Source organism: Heterodontus francisci, chromosome 47, assembly GCF_036365525.1.
Source record: "Heterodontus francisci isolate sHetFra1 chromosome 47, sHetFra1.hap1, whole genome shotgun sequence".
In the NCBI taxonomy this organism is placed as follows: Eukaryota; Metazoa; Chordata; class Chondrichthyes; order Heterodontiformes; family Heterodontidae; genus Heterodontus; species Heterodontus francisci.
In genome coordinates this window covers 3,457,586-3,471,952 of record NC_090417.1, presented here as the reverse complement: position 1 = coordinate 3,471,952, position 14,367 = coordinate 3,457,586, and the positions used below count along the sequence as shown (strand labels likewise).

Genomic DNA, 14,367 nt, shown 5'->3' with positions numbered 1-14,367 from the left:
AGACAAGGTAGTTAAAACAGGCAAGGGGGAATTGGAAAAACAAAACCAGCTAATGGATGGGGATTTTAGAATGATCCATCACAACTTTCCCTGGATCTGTACTTGCTTAAAACACTGTTAATCTCTAACACAGTACCATAGAATCATACAGGAGGTGGCCATTCAGCCCATTGAGCCTGTCCTGGCACTCAGTGATTGAATTAGTCCCACTTCACAAGCTCTTGCTCCAAAGGACTGCAAATTTTTCCTTTTTAACTATCAATCCAAATCCCTTTTGAAAGGGATTACTGAATCTGCATCCACCGCCCTTTCTGACAGACCATTCCAGCTCACAGCAAGAAGACACTGAGTTTACAAAAATTCTCATCTCCCCTCTGGTTCTTTTACAAATTAGTTTAAATCTGTGCCCTCCAATTATTGATTCCCAGTGGTCTTTTACAGCCCTATTTATCCTTTCAGCAATGACCTTGGACCCTGCTTTATTCAAGTGAAGCCCCTCCCAGCAGTACAGCACCTTCCTGCCCCAGCTTCTGATGAAATAGAACCCCTCCTTCTGAGCAAAGCCCCCAAAAAATTGGAAATCTAAGGAGGATTCACAAAACGAAATGATCAAAAAATATAATGGTCTTCTGTCGACGCCTAAGTAGAAGAGAAATCAAGAAAGGGATAGGGCTACTGGGGGGGGGTGGTAAATGAATCACAGAATTGCTACAGCACAGAGGATGGCCATTCGGCCCATCATGTCTGCACCAGCTCTCCAAGAGCAATTCACCTAATGCATTCCCCTGCCTTCTCCCTGTAACCCCTTAACTTTTCCTTCTCTTAGAACAGTCTAATTCCCTTCTGAATTCTTCAATTGAACCTGCCTCCCCCACACTCTCTCAGGCAGTGCATTCCAGACCTTAACCACTCGCTGCGTGAAAAAGTTTGTCTTTTGCTTCTCTTAAATATGTCAAATCTGTGCCCTCGTGCTCCATCCTTTCACGAGTGGGTACTGTTTCTCTATCTACTCTGTCCAGACCCCTCATGATTTTGAATATCTCTATCAAATCACCTCTGTCTTTTCTCTCCAAGGGGAAAAAGTCCCAACTTCTCCAACCTGTCTTCATAACTGAAGTTCCTCATCCCTGAAACCATTCTTGTGAATCTTTTCCATACTCTCTCCAATGCCCTCACATCTTTCCAAAAGTGTGGTGTCCAGAATTGGACGCAATCCTCCAACTGAGGCATAAACTGATTGGCCTGTTTGTGTTGTGCATTCAGTGTAATTTTATGAAAGCAGCAGTGTGTTTCCAAGTGTTGAGAAGTGGGCCGACCATAGATACAAAATTAAATGCAAGAGATTTAAAACAGAATTGTGGAGCTGTGAATTTCACTCCCACAGGTAGTGCTTGAGGCACAAACTATGACAAATGAAGGAATATGGGAATAAGGTGGGCAAACGTGACTCAGACTATATCATGTGTTGGGCGAACACTGACACGGACTGACTGGGCAATTGGACTCTGTTGTAACTTCAGTGTATCTCAATCCAAGTTGTACCCCTGACGTGTGCCAGGTTAGTGACACTCATGGCATGTTAGAGTTGGGGTAAGGTGGTCAGCTAAGGGGTTCCTAATCTGAAGACACTGAACCTCTGGCTCCAAAATCAACGTGGCCGCTTGTGCAGAAGCACTGGAGCCTGGCCGGCCTGTAAACAACTGTACCTCAGCACTCAGTCGTGTGAGGGAAAGACGAGATATAACTGGAGGCAGTGGGGTGAAGAAAGATCATGAATTTACAAGTGAAAAATAGAAGTTTAACACTCCCTAGCTGCACTCAGTCTCTGGAGAACTTTTGATCATAAATATTAAACATAACTTTTTTCAGTGGGAAATTTCACAGCACAGTTGAGGCATCTGTGGATTCATCTTCCCAGACAGTGCAAGTCTGGCTGAATAAAACTGCATTACAAATGGGTTATATTGGCTTGCGATGTGACAGCTGTGAACTAGCAATTGATGGTTTGACATTTGCCTTGTACAGCTGAGGCAGCAACTCTTCACAGTGCCACCTGGGCACACTCCATCTCCAGTCTGTCATCTGGAAGGGACTAGTACAGGTTTGACACAGGTGCACCCTTTATCATAAGATCATAAGAACTAGGAGCAGGAGTAGGCCGTCGGGCCCCTTGAGCCTGCTCCGCCATTCAATAAGATCATGGCTGATCTTTTTGTGGACTCAGATCCACTTACCCGCGCTCCCACCATATCCCTTAATTCCTTTATTCAAAAAGATATGCCCCTTTTAACCAATGTTGGGAGGCGTGTGCCAATGCACATAGTACAGAATTCAGCTTGAGCACCTTCCTTGGCCAAAATAAATCCACTGGCTGGCACCTGTTGACAAATGGAACCTCTCATTTTTATATCAGCCAGGTTTCCATTTTAGGCTGCACAGGGGTGTAAGAGTACTGTTTAATGCTTCAAAACAAAACTCTCTGCAAAGATATCGAGCTACAGAGCAGTAAGTTTCCTGCTGGGAATAGTGGCTTAATGAAGGGAGCTCTTTCTATCCCTAAACAAGGTGTTCACGCTATCTTGCTTATAGTTTCCTTGTGTTTAGAGGCCGTCTGGTTTCACAATCTTCACGTTAGCCTGAATGGTAAGCACAATAACAGGGACCACCACAACTGAATGCATGTGAGCCAAACCCAATAATGACAGGTCTTTCCAGCAGGGTAGTCAATGGATAGTAATCAGGACCTTCACATCTCTGCTGCTGGGGCCAATTAGACCAACTGCTACTCAAGCTGAAATGGTCTTAGCACTGAGTGGCAATGTTCTGACCTATTTAGCTCTGTTTCATACTGCCTGATCAACTGAGCCATCAAAGCAGCCTGTCAGTTTACTGCAAAGGTATTTCATTGCCTACATGATGCAGAAAGACCACTTGTTAACAAACTGTTCAATGCTCTGGCACTTACCTTCTGGGAAAATCAGAATTGGAAGCTTAGCCTGGTCTCTTACATGTTCACTCAGCCTAAAGGGATCAAAAAGAGCAGAGTTGGCCTTTCGAAGTAAAATAAGACATGTGTACAAATGTATAACTCCTCTTGGCTCTGAAGTGTCCCTTTTAAGCATCTGAGGTCAACCAATCAGATCCCAAAGCCATTCAAAAGACCGTGAACTTTGTTGCCATCCTCCTCCCAAACCAACAGGCAACCTTGTACTGCCCCAAACATAGTGTCCAAGCAATCTGCTGATAAAACAAGATAAATTTCTGAAGGACTATATAGTGACCAAACCCTTTAAAGCATAATTCTTGTCATCTCACCTTCTTGCAACAAGAATGCGATCTCTGACCTCTGATCTCTCGAACCAGATATGAGGACAAGCCTTGACCATGGCTCTCTGAATAACTCCCATCAGTCCGCCATGAATCTGGCCTACCTATTGAAAAATGCAGTCACACACAGGATTAGGGTTGTCCTTGTTACAGCAGTTACAAAGTTCTTAGCTAGTTGACTATCTGAAGGAGAGCTTTTCTCTTTTCCCCAACCCACCCTGGACTGAGCAGCAATGAACAGACTACATTTATATCTGCTCTATTCTTCACTGGTTTCTACTTACAGGGCACACTCAAGCAAAGGGAAAGCAATATTACCAATCGAAAGGCAATCTGAGCTTTATCCCTCAAAGAATGTTAGCAGTTGTATTGATACTATGCCCTACTACATCAAAACATCTCAACCGTTGAGAGAATTTTTTTTTTAACTTTATGTAGGGGGAAACAGCAGCCATTCTGTGCTATTAATGCCCCAAAATTCAGCATAGACCAGTTAATCATTTTGTTTGAGCATCAGGAACTGCCAACTGAAGCACCCAGGGCATGAGCTTAGCAATGCCTCCATCTCCATAATACTGCAAGTTCTGTGCTCTCACCCTGTACATGGACTCAACCTCACTATCTTCTGACCCAGAGTGGAACTGCTTCAGTCTAGTTGAATAAATTCCAGGGAAAGCCGAAGAAGAGCCACTATAAATAGCTTCAAGAGGTAATTGGCTGTGTTTCTAGTCTGAGAACGGATTGAGAAAAAACTTTGAAAAGTTGGAGCTCCTATGTTCATATTAAAAAAAAAAAAAGATTTCTAACATTTATGTTCTTATGGAAGACTGCTGTCTTTCACTGCAGACTCAGTCTTATTCACTCCCCAATCTGAAACCAAGACACTCAAGTGAGTAGCTATTGTGCAGTTTTGAGTTAACTCCAGCTGAACCTTTCCTTTTTGAGCATAACTCCACCATTAAAATTATTCAATTTTAAAAGAAAAGCACAACTTGCAAATTCACCTTTTCTACATAAGCCCATCACATCCAAATTTCAGTGGTTTGTCAATGTGGACAAGTGTGAAGTGATTCACTTTGGGAAGACTAACATGGAAAGGTAAATGGCACCAGTTTGGGAAGCATAAATGAGCAGAGACTCCCTTGTCATATACACATCCTTACAGGTGACAGGATGGCTAATTAATAAAGCATATGGGTGACTTTGCTTTTATATTTTATTCCTCTGTTTATAAACCAATGAGATTATGCTGGAACTTTATAAATCACTGATCTGGCCTCAACTGGAATATTGTGAACAATTCTGGGTGCCACACTGCAGGAAAGATGTAAAGACTCTAGAAAGGGGACAGTGGAGGTTTATCAGACTGGTCCCAGGGATGAAGGAATTCAGTTCTGAGGAAAGGCTGAAAAGCTGGGACTCATCTCCTTGGAACAGGGAAGGTGACCAAATAGAGGTTTTCAAGACGATGAGAGATTTTGTTAGAGTAGACAGAGAAAAGCTATTCCCACTGGTGAGTAAGTCAATAAACAGAGGTCAGAGTTTCAAGATCATTGGCAAACGATCTAGCGGAGAGATGAGGAGAAATGTTTTCACTCAGTTGTCAGAATCTGAAATATTCTACCTGAAAAGGTGGTGGAAGCTGATTCCATAAATAATTTTAAAAGGGGGTTGAGGAGCTTCAAGTTACACAGACAGAAAACAGGGATGTGGGACTAAGCTCGACTGCTTTTTCAAAGTGCCAGCATAGTCAGGATAGGTCAAATAACCTCCATCTGTGCGCTAAGATTCAATCATTTCAAGTTTACTGAAAGCTGTTGAATACTATACTCCTTCCTGGGAAATATAGGGTTTTAATGGATTGAGGGAGACAGAATGAGATCTTGAAACATAAGAGTGAAGCTTAAGGAGGACACAATGACCACCCCAGAGACATGATCTTATTTATTAAGTCCAGTTTTCTCACCACTGTAGGAATCTAAGTATCAAGATTTAAAAAGTACTCACCATAGCATAGAAACCATCACTTGCCAGGATAATGACATCGATTGGAGAGGTGTGGTTTGCAACACATATGCCTCCATTTTTAGGCTTGTTTTCACTGCCAGAGAAATGAATAAAAGGAATGAACACAAAGCAAGCTAATCGCAGGAGACTTCAGTGCCTGAAAACCTGTGCAAGGACATGCATTGACTCAGGGCATCAGTGCGCAGCTGCTCCCTCCTCTTCCTCATTCAGGGCTGGTGATGAGGAATTCAGAAATCCCCCATTCTCTCTGCTCCCCTACTCACCCAAATGCACGCCACTTCAGGATGTTTCTCAGTAATCTCTCCCTTTGCTTCCACATCTACAAACACCAAGACAGCAACACTGTCTTTGCAACATGAGTGGGTAAGCTTTACAGGACAGCAAATAGTGAGTGAGCACGAGTGGGGGGTGGGGGGGGAGAAACAGAAAAATAAAGGAAAGGGTCACGAGAAGGAAAATGCAGAATCTAAGGGGAAGTTGTGAAGGCAGAGAGGGGATTCCCAGAGATGTAGAGAGTGGGGAGTGATAACTGAACAGAGAACATGGTGAGTGACATTGGAAAATAAAGTGATGTGTAGAGCAGCAGAGAGCTCAAAGGGACCATGGTGACAGGCAGAGACAAAGCTATCGAGGGATTTGAAGGTGAGGACAAGAATCTTCCAAAACATTCCTTCCATTTTGATGAGCATGGTAAGAGACAGGACTTTACACATGTAAGAATACTTTTTAATACAAATATCATTGTTGTTATCTCTCAGACTGACCAGTGCAGGTCTACTTCCTTTCTCTGAGCTGCAGTCAGCATTTGTACCTTGGTCGCGATGCTCTGGCCTGTGTCCCCCTCACTGCTCACACTGACCCGTGTCCCCCTCACTGCCTTGGATTCTGATCGTTTAACTAGTCATCGTGGCTAAAGAGAGGAAGTAGGGAAGCTGTGGAGGTGAGCAGAGGGAAATGGTGGCTGGTGTGTGTACATTCCACACCACATGTATAAAGCTAAATCTCCTGGTAACTCCCAAACCTGTGGGCAGCTCCTCCAATAGCATTTTAACATGCAAGGCAGCAAAATTAAATTGGAAATCCTGACATAGCCACTCATAATGGTGATCTTGGACACTAACACAATATCTGAATGGGAAGGATCTAAATACAGATGCAAAGATACAGATTATAATTAAGTTGCACTGGTAAAATTCAGACGATGCACTGAATTCTAACTTAATATGTCTGCACAAGTATGAGATTGTAACTTTGTGTTCTCTCTTCCTAACATGCATTTCGAAGTTGGAAATTGCCTCGGTATGTCCTGTCCACAAAAAGCAGAAAGAATCTAATCCAGCCAATTACTGCTCCATTAGTTTACTCTGACACATCAGTAAAGTGATGGAAGGTGTTGTTGACAGTACTATCAAGCAGCACTTGCTCAGCAATAACCTGCTCACTGAAGCTCTGTTTGGGTTCTACCAACGCCACTCAGCTCCTGACCTCATTACAGCCCTGATCCAAAAATGGACAGAAGAGCTAAACTCCAGAGATGAAGTGAGAGTGACTACCCTTGACATTGGCCTTCAGCTGCCTGGGCCTTAAGCTCTGGAATTCCCTCCCTGAACCTCTCCAGCTTCTCTCTCCTCCTTCAAACCTATTTTTCATCAAACCTTTGGTCACTTACACATGTCCCATGTGGCTTAGTGTCAAATTCTGTCTGACAACACTCCTTTGAACATCTGGATGTTTTACTATGTTAAAGATTTTATCAAAATCGTTTTTTAAATTCATTCTTGGGATGTGGGCGTCGCTGGCTAGGCCAGCATTTGTCCATCCCTAATTGCCCTTGAGAAGGTGGTGGTGAGCTGCTTCTTGAACCGCTGCAGTGCATGTGGTGTAGGGACACTCTCAGTGCTGTTAGGGAGGGAGTTCCAGGATTTTGACCCAGCGACAGTGAAGGAACAGTGTTATCGTTCCAAGTCAGGATGGTGTGTGACTTGGAGGGGAATTTGCAGGTGGTGGTGTTCCCATGCAGCTGCTGCCCTTGTCCTTCTATGTGGTAGAGGTCGTGGGTTTGGCAGGTGCTGTCTAAGGAGCCTTGGTGAGTTGCTGCAGTGCATCTTGTAGATGGTACATACGGCTGTCACTGTACGTCAGTGGTGGAGGGAGTGAATGTTGAAGGTGGTAGATGGGGTGCCGATCAAGCGGGCTGCTTTGTCCTGGATGGTGATGCGCTTCGTGTGTTGTTGGATCTGCACTCATCCAGGCAAGCGAAGAGTATTCCATCACGTGCAAGTTGTTTTGTATACAGAGCTAGCACCAGCTCAATGCATCAAATGGCCTCCTTCTGTCAAGTACCTATGATGCTATAAAACATGTGACATTTCCTCCAACTCTTATTGCCAAACACAAATCAATCCCAAATGCCTGATGACATGATCAAACACAAGCAAGTTCTGGGATAAAAGCAGCTAGTGCATTCAGTGCTACGTACCCACCTGTCATGGTAGTGAATAATTGCAGTCAGTGCTCGCACACAAATTCTGTAGCACATCAAATGCACATGCTTGCTGAGAAAGTCTTTCAACCTAGGTAAAGGGAGGAGAGGGAACACTGCAAAACTTTAGCGAAGGGAAAGATCAACAGAAGCTGCAGACAAAAAGAATTCAATCAAATTTACAAAAGTTCAAAATTCCACATTTCATTCCCCATGTGCCTGTGCCTGCTGAATTTGGATCAGCTGGGTATAACAATTGTTCTCACTGTCACTTAGCGAGAGAGGATTTAAAAAAAAAAACAGCCAAGGATCAACTTCCTCACTGAATAACTACAACGATTGCAAGAAAGTAAAACATGACTAGAAATAGGAAAGGTTCAATCAATCCAAGCTTAGGTGCAAAACAAATACTTTTGACTCGGAACCAAGCAGGACTGACCGTGAATGGTACTCTGGTTTCAGCCGACGTACCAGTTAATGCAACAGGCCTCGGAACCACGCTTCAGGGAGAACAAAATTAGTCCCTTAATGAGAATCCAGTCAAATCCACTCTACTGGAAATCCCCTCACCTATTGCTCACATGTACATGATTGTTAGATGTCCATCAGAACATATTCAAGGACAGGGTTGGGCTGCGGCTCAGTTGAAATGTCCACCAGTGATGAATATTTTTTGGCAGCTCTTACTACCCAAGCTTATCTGTGAATACTGGCCATACTGGCAAGTTATCAGAGCTCTGGAACTGGAACATGAATAAACACCTTCAGTGAGGAAGCAGCAGTGGAAAATTGGAAAAGAAAATCAATTTGAAAACAGAGTTGTGAACAGGATGACAAACACCCTGTTCTTATTTGCAGTTAAGACAATACTCACCAGCCATTCGGTAAATATCCCACCATGGTTGTTCCAATTACCAGCAAGCTAATGCCAGTAATTGCCAGGGTAACCCTGAAGAAACCAATAATGTCAGACAATTAGGTTTTAATGCAGGTTGCAAACTTACACAAAAAATCTTTTTTGCACAGAGCCCTCATTTCAATGCTGAGGAGTCTTGCTGTCAAGAAATCGATCTCAATTGATCAATGGCTTCAGAATTCTCTACCCTCTTTAAAAGGAATCAAAAGCAGACACTCATTGCTTTAAGCTGCCAAGGTATAGAGTCAATTCCATTTGGGACGGCGCAGTGGTTAGCACCGCAGCCTCACAGCTCCAGTGACCTGGGTTCGATTCTGGGTACTATCTGTGCGGAGTTTGCAAGTTCTCTGGTTTCCTCCCACAGCCCAAGACTTGCAGGTTGATAGGTAAATTGGCCATTGTAAATTGCCCCTAGTGTAGGTAAGTAGGTGGAGGAGAATGGTGGGGATGTGGTAAGGAATATAGGATTAATGTAGGATTAGTATAAACGGGTGGTTATTGGTCAGCACAGACTCGGTGGGCTGAAGGGCCTGTTTCAGTGCTGTATCAGTCTATGACTCTAATAGTTACTCTTAACATGCATGCACCTCGCGAAGAAGTTAAAGGATGCGATGAGCTGACTGTCTTTTGTGCTTATCAAAACGCTCGCACCGAGGAGTGAAATATTTTCGATTTCAGGCATAGCCTGTTAGCAGCAGGCAGTCCAAGATGACTGGATTGTAAAGTTTCATCGTCACTGCCTCAATCCACACTCAGTAGCAAATCCCCTTCCTGTCCAAGGTGATATTTGGCAAAATTCCTCATTAGTTACATTGTGGCTTTTACTGGTAAGACTGCCAATTTAAATTTCAGTCAGCATGTTAATCCTGGAGCCACAAGCTCAAACTAGTTTCTCTATTTTGAACCCAGCTGCAGTACTGTGTCCAACTCTGGACCCCACACTTTAGGAAGGAAGTGAAGGTTTTGGAGAGGGTATATAGGAGATTTACGACAATGATTCCAAGAATGAGGGAGCAGAGAAGGCTAACAGGAGATCTAATAGAGGTGTTTAAAATCAGAGTTTAGAGTAAATAAAGAGAAACTGTTTCCAATGGCTGGTTCACCAGAGGGCACAGACTAAAGGTGACTGGCAAAAGAAGCAGAGGCGACAGGAGGAAAAAAAAAACTTGTTTGTGCAACGAGTGGTTAGGATCTGGAAATTTACTGCTTAATAGGTCTAAAGGGAATTGGATAAATAGTTACAGGAGAAAACATTCACAAGAATATAGGGATCGAGCTAGGGAATGCAACAAACTGGACTGTTCCTTGAAAGAGCTGGCAGTCACCAAGAGCTGAATGGCCCATGCTCAATTACTTCCTGAAATTATTTCATGATTATCGGATGTTTTTGGTGGGGAGGGGAGTGTACTGCTCATCATTTAATCCCATTCAGAACAAAAAGTTGTTTCTCCTGATGGTTCAGTTCACAGAGGCAAGACAGTGTGTAACTGAACCGTACAGACCACATGGTCGTGCAATGACAATACATGGTGAAAAGACCAGGCTGAAATGATCGGGGGATGACCCACTGAAACCCAACGTCTGACACACACATGAAGAATGTTCACATGATTTAGCAGTGAGCTGCTACAGCTTGTGGTTACCACACATTGTCCACTTTGGCAGGAAGCATAGCAAGGCAGAATATTATTTAAATGGAGAGACTGCAGAATGCTGTAGTGCAGAGGGACCTGGGTATCCTCATACATGATATGTAAAAAGTTAGCATGCAGGTTCAGCAAATAATTAAGGCGGCAAATGGAATGTTTCCCTTTATTGCAAGGGGATGAAATATAAAAGTAGGGAAATCTTGCTACAACTGTACAGGGCATACGTGACACCGCACCTGGACTACTGCGGACAGTTTGAGTCTCCTTATTTTACTTGCTTTGGAGGCAGTTCAGACAAGGTTCACGAGGTTGATTCCTGGAATGAAGGTGTTTCTCTTTTGAGGAAAGGTTGAACAGGTTGGGCCTGTATTCATTGGAGTTTAGAAGAATGAGAGGTGATCATATCGCAACATTTAATATTCTGAGGAGGCTTGACAGGGCAGATGCCGAGAGGATTTTTCCCTCCTGTGGGAATCTAGAACTCGAGGACACAGTTTAAAAATAAGGGGTGACCCTTTTAAGACAGAGATGAGGAGGAATTTCATCTCAGTCATTAATCTTGGAATTCTCTTCCCCAGAGAGCAGTGGAGGCTGTGTCTATTAATATATTCAAGGCTGAGTTAGATAGTTTTTTGATCTACAAAGGAATTCAAGGGTTGGGGGGTGCAGGCAGGAAAGTGGTGTTCAGGCCACAATCAGATCAGCCAGGATATTATTGAATAGCGGGGCAGCTCGAGGGGCTGAATGGCCTACTGCAGCTCCTATTTCTTAGGTTTGTATGTGGAACAGTGTCCCATTAAAGCATCAGTACCTGAAAAGGAAGAGAGAAAACTGAGAAACAGAAGAAAAAATACAAGAAACGGCAGTGAGGAAAAATTCAAGAGTTTGAGAGCCACAAATCAGCTGACTGTTGTCACTCACTGTTAGCCACAGTATAATTCACCCTGAACATTAGCTCCTGACCATGGAGCCAGTCAAGTTGTCTCTCAGGAATGACTAGAAATTCTAAAATATTTTCTTCATCTGAAGTCCTATATTTGTCATTTCAGCATAGCTTTTAGGTTAAAATAACTGCTTAAATCAGCTCAAAGAACATGTAATCAGTTACTATAATTGATGACTAGTTAACTATCAGTTTAAATCTCACTGAAATTAAGGGAATAGCTGATGAGTGTTGAAATAGTTTCATAGTGAGATAGTAAGCAAAGGAAAATAGAATGCCACAGTCTAAGATATCTAGCACCTGAGGAACAATGGAGGGTCACCACCCAAAATGCTGGCAGCACCTGAGACTCTAGAATTGATACAAGATAAAATGGGAGAGATTGAGAGCAGAGAGTAGGAGAAGCATCTTGGCTCAGTTGTGAGGTTGCAGAACTCAGTTCCAGGGTTAGTAGTCGAAGCAGAAACAATGTCAACATTGAAGATTAGATTGGATGAGTAAATGAAGGTAAAGGGGTTGAAGAGATGTGGAAAGAAGCTGATTAGAGTATTTGCTCAAGTGCTGGATAAATACCAGCCTGAACTGGGATGGAAAGCCTCGTTCTCTATTCTAACTTGTTTTTATTTCTTAACGACTTGTGTGCCTAACGGTTAACCCATTATAAACTGAACCTGATGTTATATCAATAATCCAGCATCAATTAGAACTAAATTCCTTTCAGGCTAAATGGGTAACAATCCCCAATGTGACACTCCTTCCAAACATGAGGAGCAGCACATTGGCAGTGACTTGGTCTGCAGCAGATTCCTGTTCTTTATGTGAGCTGCAAGGATGTGATTTGCCTACTTTGCGACAGGAGAGCACATGCGACATCAAACTATCCAGTACGTGCAGCCAAAGGTCTATTGTTGCAATGCCCAAGTCACTATTTACCTGCTATTGGGAAGCAAAGATGCACTTTAGATTATAGGGGGCACCAAGTCTATTCACAGACGTGACTGTGCCAAACACAAAGCAAAATCTTGTGCAGACATGTAAAATTTCCAACAGGGAATATAGCAATGAGCACTAAATGATTGCTGCAACACTTTGCACAGTCTCAGGCTGAACCAGACTCATGGCAACTTCACCATTCTATTAAACCCAAGCTGAGCTTCAGACTCCAGATCCTCTCCGTCACAAAGGCTGTCTACTTTCTGGTCTGTAACATCGTCTGTTACTGATGCCGCCTTTGTCTGGCTGCTGCTGAAAGTCTCATCCATGTTTCTTTCACCTCCAGATTCAGCTCTTTCAATCCAGAAACTGGAGCTCATCCAAAAATCTACTGCCCAAACCTCAACTTGTACTACCCCACTCACCAATACACATATATTATATCTACACACACAAAAACACATCTAAATATAATATATGTAGTGCATATTTATTAAAAATCATATTACTGCATGCACTTTCTCTAAAACCTTCCTCATTTTTGTCATGTTTTTTTACTTAGACTTTTGTGCCACTTTTTCCCCATTCTACACTCCTCATTTCATATTTCCCATTTAATGCTGCTAGCAGTCCTCACACCAGTGGTGGCAATGTAGCAACTCTGTCTCCACACCACTTGTCACACTGTAAGGCTAGATTTTCTCATCCCAGTGCTCACTTTCTCCCTCAGACCAGAAAGTACAGGACACAAAGTGCCGAGCTCTGCTCCATCACTGGTACATGGTAGAAATGTTACACTCTACAATTGGATAATGGAATCTGAATGCACTCAACTCAAGTCCATGCTTTTAGCACGAGCTGATTACGCTCTCTGCCATCTCTATTATTTTCTGTTGAAATACTGGGTGACTAGACTTGGCGGAATGCTGCTTTTTCCTATTTGGCATTAGTGTCAATCTAACCCAGGCATAGGTTAGAATGGTCTCTTCTCACTGTCAATCCACCCTAGAGCAAAGTTTCAGCAGCATTTTCAACAATAGTTCTCAATGTTGTCCCCTCATTGCTGGGATGTTATTACATGACCACTGGCACCTCAGCCCAGCAGTCATTCTTCATTTGTGAGGTAAGACAATAACCACTTGCATTTATATAGCATCTCGCACGTGCAGGAAGGTGCCTCAGAACACTTTACAACAAGAAAAGCAATACAATGGATACCAAGTGTGGAAAAAGGGAATGGAGTGGAGTAATTTGGGAAGAGTGAGCTGTTCCACTATGGAAGTCACCAAAGCCAGACCTGCCATCCCTCAACACACTTTCCAGCAGAAATCATTTGGTAGCGGTGTTTTTCTCCTCCCCTGTACTAGGGATACTATTCCCAACTGAAGTGTCCCAATTAGACAACATTAACCTAGGACCCAATATTTTGCTCAAAAATACCCATAAATATCTGGAGGAGGAATTCAAAGACTCTGAAAGAGATTCGCTATCATTTTGTGCTCACTGAATTTTCCCAAATGTCAAGAACGACAGAGGAGAGACCTGACACTGCATGAGCAAGTCTCACCAGCATCATTGTGTGACGGCTTTGTGCTTACCTCAGTGGGAGTAGAAAGCAGTACCGTACAAAGACACCCAGCCCCCACAGGACAGTCAGGCGAAGGCTGATGTACTGAAAATTATTATTAGTTCTCGTCATCAAATTCCAAGATTCCAACTCCTCTGCAGAGAATCGTTTTGTTACTTCATCGTCCACAATAGTCTCAACACCCTTCCTGCAGAAGTAGAAGATATCAGACATTTCAAACTCCCGGCTGTCCAGGGATCTGTTACTCCCATTCCGTCGCATTTGCTTTATCTCCTCCTCCAGAGACGTGGGTTCCTTCATGATTATACCTGGAGAGAAAAGAGAAACACGGTACATCCATTGTCACCTTGGCACAGCTGCTGGGGACACAGCGAACACAGCGGATGATGCATCAGTTCACCTGACTCTTAATGTACTGAAAACTGGTCATCCTGAAGGCTGATGAACGCAAATGAAATTAGTTTCTTAATTTATTCTCTCTTCTAAAGCTCCTTTCTTTAC

At 43.2% G+C, this 14,367-nt stretch overlaps 1 protein-coding gene across 3 annotated transcripts in view; it reads right to left on the bottom strand.

The window, feature by feature from the left end:
- The window catches only part of LOC137357081 (glycerol-3-phosphate acyltransferase 4), a 45,073-nt gene that overhangs the window by 10,055 nt on the left and 20,651 nt on the right, over nucleotides 1-14,367 (bottom strand). For 2 of the 3 annotated variants that reach the window (XM_068023077.1, XM_068023076.1), the window contains exons 3-8: nucleotides 13,877-14,174; nucleotides 8,712-8,786; nucleotides 7,839-7,928; nucleotides 5,335-5,428; nucleotides 3,316-3,431; nucleotides 2,966-3,021 (exon numbers count right to left, since the gene is read on the bottom strand). In XM_068023077.1, the coding sequence (XP_067879178.1) occupies nucleotides 2,966-3,021; nucleotides 3,316-3,431; nucleotides 5,335-5,428; nucleotides 7,839-7,928; nucleotides 8,712-8,786; nucleotides 13,877-14,174 (729 nt within the window). Of the gene's footprint in view, nucleotides 1-2,965; nucleotides 3,022-3,315; nucleotides 3,432-5,334; nucleotides 5,429-7,838; nucleotides 7,929-8,711; nucleotides 8,787-11,323; nucleotides 11,346-13,876; nucleotides 14,175-14,367 lie in introns of those variants that run through there. The other variant, XM_068023078.1, reaches the window with a different exon arrangement.